The 19,503-nt window shown below is 48.0% G+C and overlaps 1 protein-coding gene across 2 annotated transcripts in view; it reads right to left on the bottom strand.

The window, feature by feature from the left end:
- LOC119188296 (3'-5' RNA helicase YTHDC2) overlaps positions 1 to 19,503 on the bottom strand; it is a 94,936-nt gene that overhangs the window by 61,666 nt on the left and 13,767 nt on the right. For both annotated transcript variants that reach the window (XM_037436267.2, XM_075865068.1), the window contains exons 11-12: positions 19,294 to 19,486; positions 16,645 to 16,823 (exon numbers count right to left, since the gene is read on the bottom strand). In XM_037436267.2, coding sequence (XP_037292164.2) covers positions 16,645 to 16,823; positions 19,294 to 19,486 — 372 coding nt within the window. The remainder of the gene's footprint in view (positions 1 to 16,644; positions 16,824 to 19,293; positions 19,487 to 19,503) is intronic.

The raw sequence follows: 19,503 nt of genomic DNA, 5'->3' as shown, positions 1-19,503 counted from the left end.
TTAGTGTTTTATACGGGAACAGTTTGGTTTCTTGAGGAGCTACTCGAAAGATGCACTCGAGATAAACCAGTTTTAAATGATTTATTACGTATTATTTGAATATTTTGCTCCAAGATAGATTGTCAGTAAATAGAAGCTCTAGATACTTGTACTAGGGCACTTAGAGTAAAGAAGAATTATTGAAAGAGTAAGAGAAAACTGAGGGATCTAATCGCCTAGCGAATGTCATTGTTTTTGTCACAGTGAAGTGAATATCACAGTTTTTGTGAAGTTTATACCGTTTTTACTCGCATAATAAGCGCACCCCTAACTTCAGCGTCAAAACCTGAATTTTTTTTTTCCCCATGTAATAAATGCACCCCCTATATTCATTGCGGCAGTCCCGCTAATTGACATCTGCCGCCTCTTTGCCTGTTGGATCTCTTGTTTTTTATTATGCCGATTCCTCATGACTACCTCAGCTTAATCCTCCCACTCTTTCGCCCGTTGCCATGCGCCGTGTTGTTTCTTTCTACCTGTACATGACACGAGCCCAATCTTTTTTAATTATCTATCCGCCACAGCAGCGTTCATGAACAGTGCGACCATAGAGGCATCGCAGCTGACAAGCACACAGTGAGCAAAGGTCACGAAACTACCCGCCAAACAGACGGTCGCTTCCTGCAAATACGATACCTTAAAGCCCCACCACATGCACGCAATTTTCGAGCGATAACGACAAGATTTGCTGTCGCCATGGTTGTGGCGAAGGCCCATTCGTCGCCGTTGCGTCAAGGTTTCTATAGAACCAGAAAAAAAAGTAGATTGTTGCCCAGAAAAGATCCTGACTATTTCCACAACTGGTACCCCCCGATTTCCGCTTTGTTTGTAATTTGCTCTTCGTGCCTGTTATCCAAGCTTACTTCAAGGAACGCAAGCTATAGGCTACCTTTCCTGCAGTAACTTTTCATGTGGGCAGCAAGGCTGCAGTCGTACTTTTTCGTTATTCTTGCTATAGACGATTAGTTTCGATGCTTCGGTGGTAGCTTGCTGCAATGTTGGTCACTTGCTGCAATGTCAATGGTGGTGTCCCGATTGTCGTGCGAGGTTGCCACGAAGTTGGCGAATTGCAACGTAGCGTTATAGCCCACGCTTATGGGCGGCCCTCAATATAACAGATACCACTGTTGCAATTAAACGATTGTGAGAAAAGATAGCCACGAAACGCTTTTATAGCATGTCCAGGCGGTGCGGGGACACCTTGCAGAAGATTGCACCATCAACCACTGAAGATTAGAGAAGTGCAAAAAAGAAGCTGTTTCCAAACAGCGTACGTGTATGTCAATTACGAAAGGCTAAGCCACCAAACTTTTTTATGCATTACCGCTCATCCCGAAAAAGAGTTTATACACTTTTCACAGCGTAATAAACGTACCCCCAACTTTGCTCTGATTTTTCTAGAAAAAAAGTGCGTTCATTAGGCGAGTAAACACGGTACTACTCATTTTCCAGGCATTGCATCATAAACAAAAGTGACAAAATGCATCAAGAATTGTGTGGTCTTCGGTAGAGTCAATAGCGTGGTAAAGAACGTAGTCATCGGCATATAGACGCATCTTAGTGGTTATGTTTTGTGGAAGTAGAAAGCGGAGAGGGCCCAGGACTGTAGCCTGCGGCATGCCTGAGGATGCATTAGCAACAGGGGAGTCAGAAGCATTGCAGTGTACGTATTGGGAGCAATCTGACAAAAAACTGGCAATGCAGTCTCCTATTTTAGGATTATTTAGAATGAGGCTAAGCTTGAATAGTAGTTCATGATGCATGACAGTGTTGAAAGCTTTTAAGAGACCTATAAAAATTGCGTCACCTTGTGTACCAACATCTAATGCTTTAGCAATGCTATAGGTGAATTCCGCTAGTTAAGTTGCGTTCCTAGCACGACGACAAAAGCCATTCTGGCTGTCACTTAGTACCCTTTTGGTTTCCAAGTAATCCATAATACTGTTGCGGATGTGATGGGTTTATTTACACTGAAAAATGTCAGCGTTCTACCGTCACTGCCGAATCACCATCTCTCAAGAGCGTCCTACCTCTTCTTCTTTTTTGCTCTTTCAGTCTGCGTTACATTTCCCTCCGGGCCAGATGAAGTTCACCGAGCGAGTAGAAGCGATCGGTTGTTGTGGGGCTTCAATCGGGCAATGTGCACAATTTGCGTCTGGCACGAACGCTGGTTCTGAGCTATCACTTTCGCAACAGCGCCGTATTTACTCGATTCTACCGCGCCCTCAATTGTAATGCGCACCCGGTTTCCACGACGAAAAAAAAAAAGAAGTAAGGCATCGATTCCATCGTGCACCCATTTTTCTCGTTGGCCCGCACGATCACACCACTCGAAAAAACGACTCCTTTCGCGAGCATTTAAATACGAGGTACGGGGGAAGCTTGTGCCTATCTGACGTGTAACAGAGCATTGCCGTCACTGTAGTTTTACCGTGAACCAATGCCAGCACGCGAACTTGCTTCGCCCCCTTCTCTCGACGGTTGTGGTGCCAGGCATGTCGAAGTAAAAAGGCGTCTGATCGGCAATCCCGATTTGACCAAGCAGGTGGCCGTTGTGCCGCAAGTTTAGGACGAACCTCTGAAAACTGTGAAGCTTTTCGGCAAGGTTCCTTTTGGCGTTGCAGAAGTCAGTTGCCAGACTTTGGGGTGGTCGTTGCCAGACTGCCGCTAAATTTGGCTGAAAAATTTTCTTCTGTAGTTGTGGCTTCTCCGTAAGAGTTTGGCGCCATCCGCGGTGCATTTCGCGAGTGCATGAGCGGCGCTGGCCGTTTTAATTAACGGAATGAACCGAGCCTAGCAGAAGTCGAGCGTGGTGCTGCCGTGCAATTAAGAGGCCGTTTTAATTTCGTTTTAATTAACAGAATGAACCGCACTTAACAGAATTCGTTTTAAGTAACGAAATGAACCGAGCCTAGCAGAAGTGGAGCGTAGCGCTGCCACGCAATTAAGAGGCTAATTTAATTAACGAAATGAACCACGCATTACAGAATTTGTTTCACAAACAGGAAATCACAAACAGGAAGCCAGCGATTGGAGCATAGAAGGGTCCTAGTGGTGGGGGACTCTAACGTGGCCAGGGTTAGGGATGGCGTCCTGAAGACAGTGAAGGAAGATGGGAGAGTCAGGGTGGAGGCACAGTCAGGGAAGAGCATGGTAGATACACTGGCCAAAGCTCAGGAGGTTGTAGAAAACAGCATGGAGGGCAAAAATCTAGTCATTATTCATGCTGGGCTCAATGATGTGTTCAAGGGCAAGGATCAGAGCCTTCAAAGAAAGTTGGAGAATGGGATGCGTAAGCTCTGAGAAACTTCTGGGAGTGTGCATGTGACCATATGCACAGTCCCAGAGGTCTGGGGGCAGCCTCGTGGGATTGAAAGGAGGGTAATGGAGGCCAATTGTGTGATCAAGGGTTTGAGCTGGCAACTCGGATACAACGTAATGGAAGTTAACCAAGACGTGTACGAGCCCGGCGCTCCCCCCTTTGCACATGATGGCATTCACTACAGTGGTGCGACGGGCAGGAGGGTTGGTAACAGAATGGGTTGCCAAGCCACAGCTTTTTTAGATGGACCCAGAGCCCTGAGGCCAACAGTGTAGCCACAAATATTCAAGCCACACGAAGTCCGTGGGAGAAGAAATCGTCGTAAGCACAAGGGCCGAGCTAAGTCAGACGTAGGCTGTATTAACATGCAGGGTGGCAGGAATAGGTTAAAGTGGGAAGAGATAGAAGAGCAGTTGAGGCAGGAGAAGCTGATGGTATATGGGGTCGTAGAGACACATCTTCGGGACATGGAGCAACCACCCTGCAATCCGGACGACGTATGGGAATTGCAATAAAAAAGAAGGCAGCATAAAGGGGGGGTGGAATTGGCCCATTTATACATAAGAGCGTGGGTTGGCAAAGAGTCAAGCAGGGATGCATGGAACATTTATGGTTAAGAGGGAAAGTAGCTGGGCAGATGGCACTCCTCGATTTGGTGTACTTGTGGACGGGAGCAAAGGCCAAAAAGGAAAACCAGGTAATGATGAAGTGTATATCAAAGGACATTGATTAATTAGGAGGAGAGTGCGAGATAATTATACTAGGAGATATGAATGCACACATAGAAGATATAGATGGGTATACTGACTCAACAGGCAAAATGATCATGGATATGTGTGAAAGGCATGATTTGATCATTTGCAACAGTACCGAGAAGTGTGAAGGGCAAATAACATGGGAGGTAGGAAGGCTGCAGTCAACGATAGATTACGCACTGATGTCACATAGGATGTATGATAAGCTCAGGGGAATGCACATAGATGAAGGTGGCTCCAGAAGTCTGGGCAGTGATTACAAACGTATCAAGCTAAGTTTTGGAAGAGCAGCGAAAGTGGGAAGGAGACAAAATGAGCAACTACAAGAAAATTTTCATTCAGAAAGGCAAATAGAAATTGCTGCTAAACAAATTGAGAAAGTAATCACTGAGGATAATAACACTGTGTGGACATACACAAATCTAATTAGACTGTTTGGGCTAGAGCTTGCTAAGACATGTGAGAAGTCACCCCGGGAAAGAAGACACAAACCCAAAAGTTGGTGGGATGAGGAAGTTAAGAGAGCCATAGCAAAACGCCAGGAAGCCTCTAGAGAACACAGACATGCTAAGCAACGGGGTGAACCGACAGATGATGTCGAAAGAAAATGGGAAATCTTTCGAAGCTCTAGAAAGGAAGCATCCCTCCTTATCAATGAAAAGATTAGAAGAAAGGGTGCTCAGTGGCTGGCAGAAGTACATAAAAAGGACAGAAAGGCAGCTGCAAAATTTTGGAACCATCTAAACTTCCTAAGAAATGAAACAAATCTGGAGCAGAGGTTCATAACTACAGCTCAAGATACTAGGCTAGAAGGGGACGAAGCTATTGAATATATAAGAACAAGGGTGACAGAAAAATTTCAACAAAGAAGTGCCTTATGCACCACAATAGACAGGGATGGATCAAGAGGCACAATGGCTCCATTTTCACGACGAGAGTGGGAAAGGGCTGAGAAGAGGGTTCCAAGTAGTACATCAACAGGCCCAGATGGCATTCCAATTATGCTGATAAAGACATTGGGTCCGAAGTCTAAACAGACTTTGAGAGAGGCAGTGAGCAGAACTATAACCGATGGTGAAGTCCCTAATGGATGGAAACTTAGCAGGATGAGCATGATTTATAAAAGAAAGGGGGACAAAGATGACATAAACGACTACCGTCGTATAACAGTGACAACAGTGGTCTACAGGCTGGCGATGCAGATTGTAAAGGAAAGACTGCAGGCATGGATAGAGGATGAGGGGGTGCTGGGGGAACTGCAGAATGGGTTTCGGAAACACAGGAGGTTGGAAGACAATCTGTTCTCACTGACGCGCATCGAAATAGCAGAAAAGGAACTCAGGCCCCTGTGGCTAGCATTTTTGGATATCAAGGGAGCGTACGATAGCGTGGTTCAAGAGGACTTGTGGGGAACACTAGACACACTGGGTGTGGAAGATAAAGTCACTAATATTTTAAAGCAAATCTATAAAAGTTATAAAAGTAACAAGGAAGTTATAAAGTGGGAAAAACAGGTATCCAAGCCCACAAAGGTGAAACAGAGACTTAGGCAGGGGTGTCCACTGTCACCCTTGTTATTCATGATGTACCTACAAGGATTAGAGGCCAAATTAGAGGGAAGTGGACTTCGCTTCAACCTCTCTTTAGTCAAACAAGAAAAACTCTTTGATCAGGCACTACCAGCATTAATGTACGCAGATGATATAGTGCTAATGGCCGACAACAAGGAAGATTTGCAGAGATTGATGGACATCTGCTGTAATGAGGGAGATAGGTTAGATTTTAGATTCAGTAAGGAAAAATCAGCAGTCATTATTTTTAATGATAACGAAGGTAGTGAGCTTAGAATATAGGAAGTCACGCTAGAGATAACAAATAAATACAAATATCTGGGCGTATGGATAAGCAATGGGACCGAGTACCTAAGGGAACTCGAAATATACGTGACGACTAAAAGTAACAGGAATGCAGCAGTGATGAAAAATAGGGCACTGTGAAATTACAATAGGTATGATGTTGTGAGAGGAATATGGAAAGGGGTCATGGGTCCTGGGCTGACGTTCGGCAATGCGGTCTTGTGCATGAGATCAGAAGTTCAAGCAAGATTAGAAATTAAGCAACGTGGAATAGGTAGGCTTGCTTTAGGAGCTCACGGGAATACACCAAATCAGGGAGTACAAGGTGATATGGGATGGACATCATTTGAGGGCAGGGAAGCTAGCAGCAAGATAAAATTTGAGAAGCGATTGAGAGAAATGGGGGAAGAGCGTTGGGCTAGGAAGGTTTTCAGCTACTTGTACATGAATAATGTCGATACAAAATGGAGGAAGCGAACCAGGACGGGACCCTTCAGCCGCCCGGCCCGTCCCGTCCCGTCCCGTCCCGTCCCGGCCCGCCCCGCCCCGCCCCGCCCCGGCCCGGCCCGGCCCGGCCCGCCCCGCCCCGCCCCAACCCGCCCCGCCCCGCCCGCCCGCCCGCCCGCCCCGCCCGCCCCGAAAAAAGGTGCGCATTAGATTCGAGTAATTACGGTAAGTGACGTCACTTAGGCACTGAGTAATGACGAATGGTCCTGACTACTTAGAAAGAAACTTCTGGCAAAGCCCCTTCTTTCGAACGGGCATCCACAACCACACGAAGTCACCCGTAGCGAAAGTCACGGGCGGATGTTTCGTGTCGTAACGGTTTTTCGCGCGAGCTTGGGCAGAAAGAGTTCGGAGCCGAGAAAGTCGACGAGCTTCTTCGGCGCGACACAAAGTCTGTTGACACTGGCGTTTTCGTTCGTCGAAAAAGGAAGTATGGTGTGAAGGAAACTTTGGGGATGACGAGCATAGAGAAGAAAGAAAGGCGTATAACCTGTGACCTCGTGTTTCGCGGTATTAAAGGCATATGTAACAAAAGGTAACACGGCATCCCTGTTCTTGTGATCTGCTGCGACGTACATTGAAAGCATGTTGATGATAGTACGATTGGTGCGCTCAGTGAGGCTGTTGGTCTGAGGGTGGTATGGCGTGGAATGCCGATACTGGCACCCACAAAGCCGTGGCAACTCATCGACAACGTCGGCGGTAAACTGCCGGTCGCGATCACTTATCACCACATGAGGGGCCCCGTGACGGAGTATGATCGAGTGCAGAAGAAACCATGACACATCAGATGATGTGGCTGAAGCAACCGCCATCGTTTCAGTATACCGCGTCAGGTAATCTATGCACACAATAATCCAGCGGTGGCCGGTGGTAGACTTGGGGAAAGGGCCCAGTAAATGTATGCCGACTTCTTAGAATGGTGATGTCGCTGGCTTAACCGGCTGCAGTGGGCCGGCCAATGGTGTGGTAGGTTGTTTGTGGCGTTGGCAGACATCAAAACTTGCGACATAGTGCTTGGCGGTCTTCCAGAGTCGAGGCCAGTAAAAATGTTGTCGGATACGGTGAAAAGTTCGGGCAAATCCAAGGTTCCCAGACGTGATATTATCGTGCATGGCTTGGAATACCGCAAGACGCAGGCATTCTGGCACGACGAGGAGTAGTGTGGAACCATGGCTGGAGTAATTCTTGCGATATAGTAGGGCGTCATGAATCACGAATGGCGCGGGCACGTTTAGAGCTACGAGCCACATCAATCATTGGTTTCAGCGAAGGGTCACGCTGTTGCTCGTGACGGAAGACGTCCAAGTTTGGGAAGTTGGATGAGATTGCAGCCAGGTACTTGTCGAAATCATCATCAGCATCCACAGTCGGAGATGAAAGATGAGATACGCAGTTGGCATCTGCATGACATTGACTACTCTTGTAAGTCACGGAAAAGTTATATTCTTGAAGCCGTAAGGCCCAACGAGCCAACGGGCCAGTTGGATTGTGTAGTCCGACGAGCCAACAAAGAGAATGATGATCTGTGACAATCTTTAACTGCCGGCCGTACAAATAACGTCTGAACATTTGGACGGCGAAAACAATTGCAAGACATTCCAGTTCGGTGACCGTATAATTCCTCTCTGCCTTAGTCAAAGTGCGACTTGCATACGTCACGACGTGCTGGCGGCTGTCGTGATACTGAACTAGCACGGCACCAACACCGATACTACTAGCATTTGTATGCAGTTCCGTGAGTGCCTCCGGGTCGAAATGACGCAAGAGGGGCCCGGAAGTAGGCAAATACTTCAGCTGCTCGAAAGCCGCCTCACACTCAATGGTCCATCAAAATGGGGCGTTTTTGCGGAGCAACTCTGTTAGGGGATGAGCAAGCTGGGCGAAGTCTTTGAAAACCGACGAAAATAAGAACACAGGCCCACAAAGCTACGGAGATCCTTCACAGACGTTGGTTGCTTGAAGTCTCGGACAGCACTGATTTTTTGCGGGTCTGGCCGTATACCGTCTCTGTCGACTAGATATCCAAGCACAAGGGCTTGATGCTCACCAAAATGACACTTCTTTGCGTTTAAAACGATACCAGCTTGTTTGACACAATCTAAGACAACGCTAAGCCGATGGTTGTGCTCGTGGAATGTCTTGCCAAAAATAATTACTTCATTAATATAACACATACATATCTCCCATTTGAGACTGCGAAGGATGGAGTCCATAAATCACTCGAAGGTAGCTGGGGCATTACATAAGCCAAACGGCATAACGTTAAATTCAAATAACCCATCAGGCGTGGCAAAAGCGGTCTTCTCTTTGTCAGACGGATGCATTGGTATTTGCCAGTATCCAGACCTTAGGTCGACGGACGAAAAGTATGCGGTCGAGTGCAGACAATCAACAGCATTATCGATGCGTGGTAGCAGATCCACGTCTTTCTTTGTGACGGCGTTGAGACGGCGGTAGTCTACACAATATCGCCAAGATTTGTCTTTCTTTTTTACCAATATAACAAGAGCTGCCCAGGGACTGCTTGACTCTTGTATAACGCCTTTCTACAGCATGTCGTTGACCTGATCGGCGATCACTTGCCTCTCTGACAGGGATACGCGATAGGGTTTCTGGCGTATAGGTGTAGCATCTCCCGTGTTGATGCGGTGGTGCATACAAGATTCAGGCGACTTGGAACAACGCTTATTTTGAGCGAAATCAAAGACTCCCGCGTAGCGTGTAAGCACCTCCTCGAGGACATCCTGCTCGGAAGAAAGCAACGACTTGTTGATCATACGTTTCATCTCGGCTGAGTAGTTGGGCGCAGTCTGACTGATGGCTCGAGACTCTGAGACCATTCTGATGTCAATTGTGGCCTGCTCCTCGAACAATCCTAGTTTGAATCCGGCGGGTAGAACAACAGGCTCTGAGGTTGCGTTGAGCGCCCACAAGCAAGCATGTCCTTCGATGGCTGTAAGGACAGACCGTGGGACCAGCACATTCTTCTTGATGGCGTTTGCATGATCAGGCTCCACAAGTCCAGTGCAGGATCCTGAGCGGACATGAGAAGAGCATAGGGGTACAAACACTGCTGTCCGACCAGGGATCGTCACATCTTCAGACAACGAAAGCGCATTGATGGGCAGAGTCGGAAAATCGTCAACTATTGCAGCGGACAACGTACTTTGCAGAAGAATTTCTCCAGTTCCACAGTCAAGCGTAGCGCCGCATTCATGAAAGAGGTCTATCCCTAAAATGACGTCATGAGTAGCGCGAGCCAGTAAAGTGAATTGAACTCGGAAATTTTGTCCACCAATCGTGAGTACAACTGAGCAAATACCAACAGGGCACAACGCTTCGCCTCCAACTCCACGAAAAGTTTCTTTAAGATTCTATGCGAACATAACTTTGTGACCCAAGAAACGATGTTTGAAATGAATACTCATAACCGAAATAGCAGCACCAGCGTCTACAAGAGCAAGAGTATCTACACCTGTAACAGACCGGACTATCTGCTATCAGCATTCGCCCTAGGCGATATCGTCTTCTCCTCCTCTCCACCGTTTTGTACGCTTTACGTTCCTTCCTTTTCTTTCTTTCCCCCTTCCCCGCTGTGCGCGCGGCTACTTAAGCCCAGCAAATAAACGGCCAGGGGTCTTTCGTCATGGCGAGGCCCAGCCAAGTGTTCATCGTCGTCTTGTCTCTGAGCTAAACGATACATGGTGTCAGAAGTGGGGTACTGATGTTCGAAATGGACCTCGTCAAGCCCTCGGAACCGCTGCAACTGTCCGGCAACATCAGGAAAAACTGGCTGGTATTCAAGCAGAAGCTGCAGCTGTTCATCACCGCTACGGAACCGTAGAAGCCCCGCCCATCGGCCGTAAAAGCAGCGATTCTTCTGAGCACGGCGGGGGACGAGGCGCTCGAGGTCTACAACAACTTCTCGTTTGCGGCAGGTGAGAGCAAAGAAGATTATGACACGTTAGTGCGGAAATTTGAAGAATATTGTGTCGACCAGGGTAATGAAGTCTACGAAAGGCACATTTTTCGACTGCGAAAGCAGGAAGAGGCCGAGCCCTTTGAGCGGTTCCTACGGGACTTAAAAAAGCAAGCAAAGCTGTGCAACTTCGGTACGCTTGAAGAGTCCATGATCAGGGATCAAGTGGTGTTTGGGACAAATAATGCGAAACTTCGAGAAAAGTTGCTGAGCGACAAAGACTTAAACTTGCAGAAAGCAGAAGAAATTTGCAAAGCTGCTGAGATTGCTGCCATTCAGAGCGCAGCATGGTCAAATGAAAGCCTGCACGTTGACATTACACGCCGCACACACCGAACGAAGTTTGCGAATGAAACTCGGTGTCGAAATTGTAACAAGGTACATGCCCCCGCGCGGTGCCCGGCGTATGAAAAAACTTGTTATGCATGCAAGAAACGAAATCACTTCGCCGCATGCTGCAACAATGCGCGCAGGATAAGCGAGGTTCACAAAGCCGAAGAAAGCGATGAAAATTTTGACATCTTGGGAATCAGCATTTGCGGCGTCACCGGAGATATAGGAGCGGATTGGATGGTTCGCGGAAAAATAGCCGGTCAGGAGATACAATTCAAGGTAGATACCGGGTCTCAGGCAAATTTGCTGCCCCTAACCCTGTTCAACCGAATCGCCCACGCAAGCACTCCGCAAAAGAGCGCCGCTGTCCTCTCCGCCTACAACGGCAGTACAATCAAACACGTTGGCGTGGCGACCGAAGATCTCGAGATAAACGAAGCACAGCATTCAGTCTCGTTCTTTATCGTGAAAAAGGGGCGCCAAGCCATCCTTGGCTTAAAGATATGCCAGCAGTTTGGTCTGGTACCGGTGACGAACGCCGTGAAGGTAGGCGATGGGCAAACGAAATTCCAGCTTGCATTTCCTGACCTCTTCAGCGGCACCGGCTGCGTCAGGCGACCCTACAAAATGGTGCTACGAGAGGATGCCGTTCCAGTCGTGCAGCCTGCCCGCAGAGTACCCATAGCGTTGAAAGGACGCCTGCGACAAGAACTGCAACGAATCGAAAAGGCCTCAATCATCGTCAAGGTGGATGAACCAACTGAATGGGTGAGCCCCCTGGTAGTTGTGCACAAGAAGGATGGTACCCTTCGCATTTGCATGGACCCTAGAGCAGTGAACAGGAGCATTAAGCGGGAGCACTATCCTATCCCTTCAAGAGAGGACATAGAGAGCGAGCTGGCAGGAGCACAATATTTCTCCCGGCTCGACGCTAATGCCGGCTTTCACCAGATTCCTTTAGATGAGGCCACTTCACGAATATGCACTTTTGCGACACCATTTGGGCGGTACCGTTTTTTGCGTCTGCCTTTCGGAATTTCCTCAGCCAGCGAGGTGTTCCAGAAGACTAACAGAAATGTTCGAAGGGCTGCCGGGAGTGCGCGTCTACGTAGACGACGTTTTAATATGGGGCGACTCAAAGGAAGAACACGACGAACGCGTCATCGCTGTACTAAGGCGGGCGCAAGAGGAAGGGCTGACATTTAATCCAGCTAAATGCGTGTTCGGCACCACGCAGGTTGCATTCCTTGGCGACGTTATCGGAAGAGACGGAATTCGTCCGGACCCCGATCTAATCGAAAGCGTCCGTGCCATGCCAGCCCCAAAAGATAAACAGGGTGTGCGCAGGTTACTCGGGGTTGTGAACTACTTTCAGAAATACCTGCCAGCTTTGAGTGATAAAACGGTGTTGCTGCGTAGCCTGGTGAAAGAAGCATCGGTGTTTGAGTGGACAACAACCCATGAGCGCGAATGGGACCAGATCTGCGCAGCGCTTGCTAATCCTCCATTGCTGGCTCTTTTTGATGAAAAAAGAGACACTAAGATAACTGCGGACGCTTCAGGAACCGGTATTGGCGCTGCCTTATTGCAAAGACACGGGGATGACTGGCGCCCAGTGACCTACGCCTCAAGAGCGCTGACGCCGAGTGAAGAGCGATACGCCCAGATAGAAAAGGAAACACTGGCAATTGTTTTCGCTTGTGAAAAATTTCATCAGTTCGTGTATGGACGAAGCATTACGATAGAAACTGATCACAGGCCATTACTTGCGATTGCCGAAAAGAACATTGCAGATATGCCACCCAGGATACAGCGGTTTTTCATCCGTCTTATGAAATATGATTTTTTTGTTGCAGTTTGTACCTGGTAGGGACCTGTTACTCGCAGACCTGCTGTCTCGGGCTGCACTACCAACTGGCGGAGGCGACCAAGTCGAGGACGTGGACGTCCACACAACGCAAGTAGTCACCAGCATCATAAGCAAAGCGACTATGTTGCGGCTGCAGAAGGAAACCCGCGAAGATCCGCTTCTCAGCCGCACCATGAAACAAATGGAAGATGGCATGGCAATAGACGGTGTACTGAAACCGTATGCGGAAGAGCTATCCGTGGTCAATGGAGTGGTGCTAAAGGGTTGCAAAGTTGTGGTGCCTAAACCAATGCGTGCGGAAATTCTTGAGCGAATTCACGAAGGCCACTTAGGTATGAACAAGTGCAAAGCTAGAGCCCGTAGAATGGTTTTCTGGCCGGGAATGAGCAGTGACATTGAGCGACGAGCGCGAACGTGCAGCATATGTCGAAAGTACGCATACAGTCAACCGAGTGAACCCCTCCTGCTACAGCCAACGCCCGACCGACCGTGGCATCGCGTAGGCATAGACCTATTTACATTCGCTGGAGAACACTACGTAGTTGTGTTTGATGCCCATTCTAACTTTCCTGACGTCGAGAAACTCAGAGGTACCACGGCGGCGGAAGTAATCGACAAGATATCTGCTATCTTCTCGCGATACGGCATTCCCAACCAAGTTTGCACTGACAACGGGCCTCAATTTGCATCGCGAGAGTTCGCGTCCTTCGTGCGCCGATATGACTTCGAGCATATCACCTCAAGTCCAGAGTTCCCACGATCAAATGGCTTAGCTGAAAAGGGGGTACAGATCGTAAAGCGTATTCCAAAGAAAACCCACGAGTCCCGGGGTGATGTATGGCTTGGTCTGTTGGCTTATCGATCTTCTCCCCTTGACAGCGGTCACTCACCCGGAGAACTACTGCAAGGTCGTCGCCTGCACGCCACTCTTCCAGAATACAACGTCGACGGAGGCATACCCGTATGGAAACAGCGACAGTCTTCCCGAGGCAGGCCACTACCACCCTTGGAAGCTGGAAATGTGGTGCGGATCAAACATGGAAGCTGGTCACGCCGAGCGAAAGTGGTACGAGAGACTGCACCACGATCATACGTGGTAAAAACGGAAGACCATGGGCTCCTGAGACGGAACCGACAGCACTTGCTGCGAACAGACGAAAACTGCAACGACAAGGTCAGCCCCGAGGGTAATCCGAACCCCGACGCGAGGCCCCCGACGAAGTTCAGTGATGGACACCGCGGCAACATCACGCCGGACAACCCACTGGGGTGTCACCAGGTGCAACCAGCTCAGCCAGAAGAAGATTATAGCGCCACCATTTCTCCAGACACTCCAGGAAGCCCACTGGCTGGCCTGCGCAGGTCAGGACGCCAGCGCAGCGAACCGAAGCGCCTTCACTACGGGCCATCCTTCCATCAAGTAAATGAGTGCAAAAGAAATCAGTGTTTTGAAAATGTGTGAAGAGAAGATGTAACAGACCGGACTATCTGCTATCAGCATTCGCCCTAGGCGATATCGTCTTCTCCTCCTCTCCACCGTTTAGTACGCTTTACGTTCCTTCCTTTTCTTTCTTTCCCCCTTTCCCGCTGTGAGCGCGGCTACTTAAGCCCAGCAAATAAACGGCCAGGGGTCTTTCGTCATGGCGAGGCCCAGCCAAGTGTTCATCGTTGTCTTGTCTCTGAGCTAAACGATACAACACCGTCTATACACACACGCACTTTGTTCATCAACATCACAGCAGAAGGAGGAATTGGCGAAACTCGCCGTCCCGCGATGGCACCTACATCGGTCGCACCAGTTAGTTTCCCAGCTGATGCAAGGAAGGTGACCGACGACGCGAAGACGGCGACCGGCGGGACCGTGTCAAAGGCGACGTCAGGCTTCGCTCGGAGGCGGGGGACTCACTGCGAAATTCATTAGGCCATTGCTGTCGGGGACGGTGGTCGGCCCGGTGAGAGGTCCAGGTTTCGTACATACGAGGTGGGTACGTCGAAAAACGTGGCGGCACAGGCGTTTCGTACATACGAGCCGGATATGTCGAAAAACGTGGTGGTGCAGGCGGCTGTCTGGGACATAAGCGCGAAATATGCCCTGAGAGACCGCACGTGTAGCAAACGGGGACTTGTTGGGTTACATTAGCAGGAGCAGAGGTGGCAGAAGTACGCGGAGACGGGTCGTGCTCCGCAGGAACATTTTGTGATGATGCATAGTAATCTTCTGGTAGAGGCCTGGTTGATGATGGCCGGAGGTCCGCAGCAGCACGTCGAGATGACATCCCGTGGTGGCCATGACCCGTCGGGGAAAACGGAAGCCGCGAGGTGAAATCTGCAATTTATGTACTTAAATCGGTTCTTGACGTGGCGCTCTCGCATTCAGTAGGGAGGTGGTTCGGGGCATGCGGCGAACGAGCATTGGTAGTGAACCTCACCTGCTTGAAGTCGTACGAGCTCTTCTCGAACTAACCCACATACGAGGAAGGGAATGTCTTCGCAGGCGGCGATGTCCATACTTGCAACAGTGGGAACATTGTCCAAGCGCCCGAACTTGGGTAAAATTCTCCGGGTCTTCAACGCCTCGAATGCGCGACACTGCTGTCTGAAAATAGAAGGAGTGTTCAAGTTTTGTTTTATTATCAAAGAATTGTACACGTCCTCGGCGATACCTTTAACAAATGACCGACTTTGTCTTCGTCAGACATATTTGCATTGACAATCCCGCAAAGCTTCAATATTTCTTCAATGTAGGTTGTGCACGTTTCGCCGGGCAACTGAGCCCTACGTGACAGCGTTTGCTCAGCTTTCTTTTTCATGGAACTTGTGTCCCCAAAGCAGGCCTTCAGTTCCTTAACAAATATATCCCAAGTGGGGAGGACATGTTCGCGGTTCTCAAGCCAAAGCAACGCTGTCCCGGCAGGGAAGAATACTACGTTCACGAGTTTCGCCGGCACGCCCCATTCGTAGTAGCGGCTCATTCTGTCGAAATGTTTCAGCCAAGCGTCCACGTCTTCGTCAGTTTTACCTGAAAATATTCGTGGCTCAGGCGCCTAGTAGTCTGGTTGTAGAGGTCGACGGCCACCTTGTGCCGTGTCGGTGGCACTGGTGGATGCAGCAGCGTAGTACGTCAATGGGTTGCTGTGTCGTTCGTGCTGATGTTGTCCGGGGGTAGGCCAGCTAAGCGTCTGCTTCTTCGAAGAACTTCTGCTGCGGGGTCCAGGATGGCAAGTTACCCAGCACCGCTCCACCAAAGCTGTTACGGTTGTGATGGGTTTATTTACACTGAAAAATGTCAGCGTTCTACCGTCACTGCCGAATCACCATCGCTCGAGAACGTCCAACCTCTTCTTCTTTTTCGCTCTTTCAGTCCGCGTTACAATATGTTTGTAAGCTATGTGTTTGAGTAGTTTACACGAGTGAGAAGTCATTGGATTGGATATGTGGGGTTTAACGTCCCAAAACCACCATATGATTATGAGAGATGCCGTAGTGGAGGGCTTCGGAAATTTCGATCACCTGGGGTTTTTTAACGTGCACCCAAATCTGAGCACACGGGCCTACAACATTTCCGCCTCCATCGGAAATGCAGCCGCCACAGCCGGGATTCGAACCCGCAACCTGCGGTTCATCAGCAGGGTCGAGTGAGAAGTCAGAGAAAGCAGCTAGTAGTAGTTTATTAACATCTGTTTGTTACCCGATCTGCGTAACAGTAGGACTTCAGCACGTTGCCACAAGGAAGAAACATACGCTACAATACCGCTGTGACCCGGGTTGCTTATTGTGGATTGCTAGTATTTTCAATTAACTAGGAAGCAGGACTAGATCAATTAACTTTCAAAAGAGGTACTGGTTGCAGTATACTGCACAGTAACATCAGTACTCCAAGGAAAGACTAAGCCAGCCCAAGGGATGATTACTGATAAAGTTGTACCATACAGGAACTTTCATGTGTCTTGTCGAACAGTGTACAATGAAATGTTGCTTACCATCTTCAGCACTCAAGTGGACTTTCTGAATAAGGGCTAGCATTAGGTCCAGGTCGGTCTCATCGTCGTTGGTCGTACGAAGGTACAGGTCCAGCTGCTCACGCTCTTCGGCTGTTAGCTCCTGCTCAGCAACGCTACCATAGTCATCAGACTTTGGGAGGCCGCTCTGCATGACCAACCTTCAGGAAGGAAAGACATGCCCAACATTTGAAAAATAAAACACAGGAACACAAGGGAATGCTTGTGACAAGAGACAGTTCCGAAGATCAAGGGCACGTAGCTACAGGTGGCTAAAACTTTTTTTCTTTTAATATCGTTGATTAAATCAGCAAGCCAGCTCTTGAAAGATTGTAGCTTCTGGTAATAAAAAAAACAGTGAAGTGGCCAATAAATATAAAAACCACGCCTGTAATCTTACAACCTTGATACCACCAAGCAGTCCTGAGCAAAATAGCCACTACTATGCTAATGAAAATATCATACACATACTGCAGTTGGCTCCGAGTAAACCAAAACCCTTTAAAAAGAACTGCAGGTTAAATGGAACAACTCCGTCAGATATTCAAACCGCGATATAATGAGCCTGGATATAGCAAAATACAGTCAACATCCAATTTCACAGACCCTCAAGGGACCACGGAAACGTCCGGAAAATTGGGCAGACCAAAAAAACAAATGCAAGCGAAAATACACTTTTTAAAGAGCTATTTTTCGCTGGCAAAGAGGGTCAAAGCAGGAGTACAGGATTCCTATCGCAATTCAACCAATGAATCGTTTAGGTGCTTTCAAAAGAGCAGTTTATATTAAAAAAAAACAGAAGAAAGAAAAGAAAAAAAGATACAATACGGCTGGAGCTACCGTTTTAGTAAACACTTAGATGCAATAAGAAAGTTGCATATTTTCGTTTTCACGGCGTTCCACTTGCCCGCAATGATGTCTGCCTTAATTTCAGCTAACGTCATGCTGTCGTTGTATACCAATGACAGTGTCAGTGCTCGCGTCAACTCCGAGCTCGTTGGTTGTGTAGACGCGGCCTTTTTGATCTCGGAGCCGTCAAAATCCTCCGTAACTTGACGAATGATTTCGCCGTCGTTCAATTTGGCACACAGCTCAATTTCTTCATCAGCATCGGTAAAACCCTCAAATGTTATCGCAATTGCAATCGAAACAGTGGCAACGTTAAAATCATCCAAGGCCACGTTTGCGGGTGGAAGTTTGTTGCACATGCTGTCCACTCCGAGCGAGACAGCCATCTCAGCGTCCAGTACGGAACTTGCATGGCGAAAACAATTCCGGAGGGTCTGTTGCATAACCACCTTCCATGAGTCCGCAAGTGCCGGCGGCAGACGATAGGTCAACAGTGTAGCTCTTCACACTGTCGAAGCACAGGCTGCACAGCACCATGCCTGACCATACTGCTGTGGCCACAGGTTTGACTAAGCTATGGTTGGCAACAAATTGGTGTGCACTGGATTGCAGCATTTGCAGTTTTGAGCGTACGGCAGCCGCTGTGCAGTGAGTTCGAGGGTACGAAGTGACTTTGAGTGTGTGGTTAGCGGTAAAAAGTCCAGAAAATCGGATGACGAAAGCTATAAACGCCCGGAATTTTGCACTTTTTACTCACTGACTCCATGGGGAACTTGACGGTGCCACAGATGAGTTCGGGAAATTAGGCATGTCCGGAATTTCGGGCGTCCGAGAAATCTGACGTCGACTGTATTGGTTATAATGAAGGAAATGAAAAAATACTCTTCCAATAGATACAGTTATAGGAATATACTTTTATAACAAATTTTTAGATATAACAAACTTGTTTTTGTGTAAGATGTAACTTTGTTATAATGAGGTTTGCCTGTATTCTGTTTATACTGCACCCCTGTTCCTCTCCGAGTGTTCGAACTTTTTTGAACAAAGAACATTTTCCTGATTTGTTCAGGTTCTGATAAATGAGCGTCAACTGTATATAGTATTCATGATGTGCCAAGTTAACAGTAGACATAGACCTGCATTGTTGATATCTTGTGACGTAGACTTCAAATAGAAAGAACACATTGACCAAGAATACATTATTTTCTGCACATATAAAACATGTTCTATGACATATCACACCCAACATCTTCAACAACAGTAAATTTGGAGCAGCAGGAGCTGACAAGCAACAATATTTTTCTGGGTTTGCAGTGACTTTTAGCAACACTGCTGATGCCAATTTCACCAGCTTCTTGAGCCAAGTCTGTGTAAATTTTTTGAAGCAAGCATATATATCTTACATATTTTCACCATGGAAGGACATCAAACAGAAAATGCAGACTAATAATGTAGCAAAAAAACTTTACAGGCAAGTCTCCTACTTTATTTCCCTAAAAACCCTTTTATTCGTAAGCTTTATGAAAATTTTAAGGTACAGTAGTCTCTTGTTGAATGGGATGCGAAGGGAAAAGGAAAATAGACAGTTGCATCTTAAGTTTTCCATTTAATGAAGGTATATTGTAGTAGGATGTATGAACACTACTGTTATGCCAGCTTGGCAGTTCACTGTGCTTTCACTCGAGTGCTTCAGGGTGGTTTCACTGTGCTTCGGGGTGGTCAAAAGAAAAAATGAGGAAGACAACTAAAGAACAAAGGAAGGGCCACAGGGCTGGCACTCACAAGTGAGCCAGAATGACTTCCGCTGCATTTGACTGGTGAAAATGCTGTGCCCAATCGAGGGCAGTCCAGTCGTTTGATGCTCGAGTCAAGGGATCGGCCCCGAGAGACAGCAGCTCCTCCACTATTTCCACCTTGCCTCGTCCAGCAGCTAACATCAGTGCTGTGGCGCTTGTTTCACTATGGTGGTACTCAACTACAGACAAGCAGATA

This window comes from Rhipicephalus microplus, chromosome 1, assembly GCF_043290135.1.
Source record: "Rhipicephalus microplus isolate Deutch F79 chromosome 1, USDA_Rmic, whole genome shotgun sequence".
In the NCBI taxonomy this organism is placed as follows: Eukaryota; Metazoa; Arthropoda; class Arachnida; order Ixodida; family Ixodidae; genus Rhipicephalus; species Rhipicephalus microplus.
The sequence above is the reverse complement of the archived record's forward strand: the minus strand, read 5'-3'. Positions and strand labels throughout refer to the sequence as shown.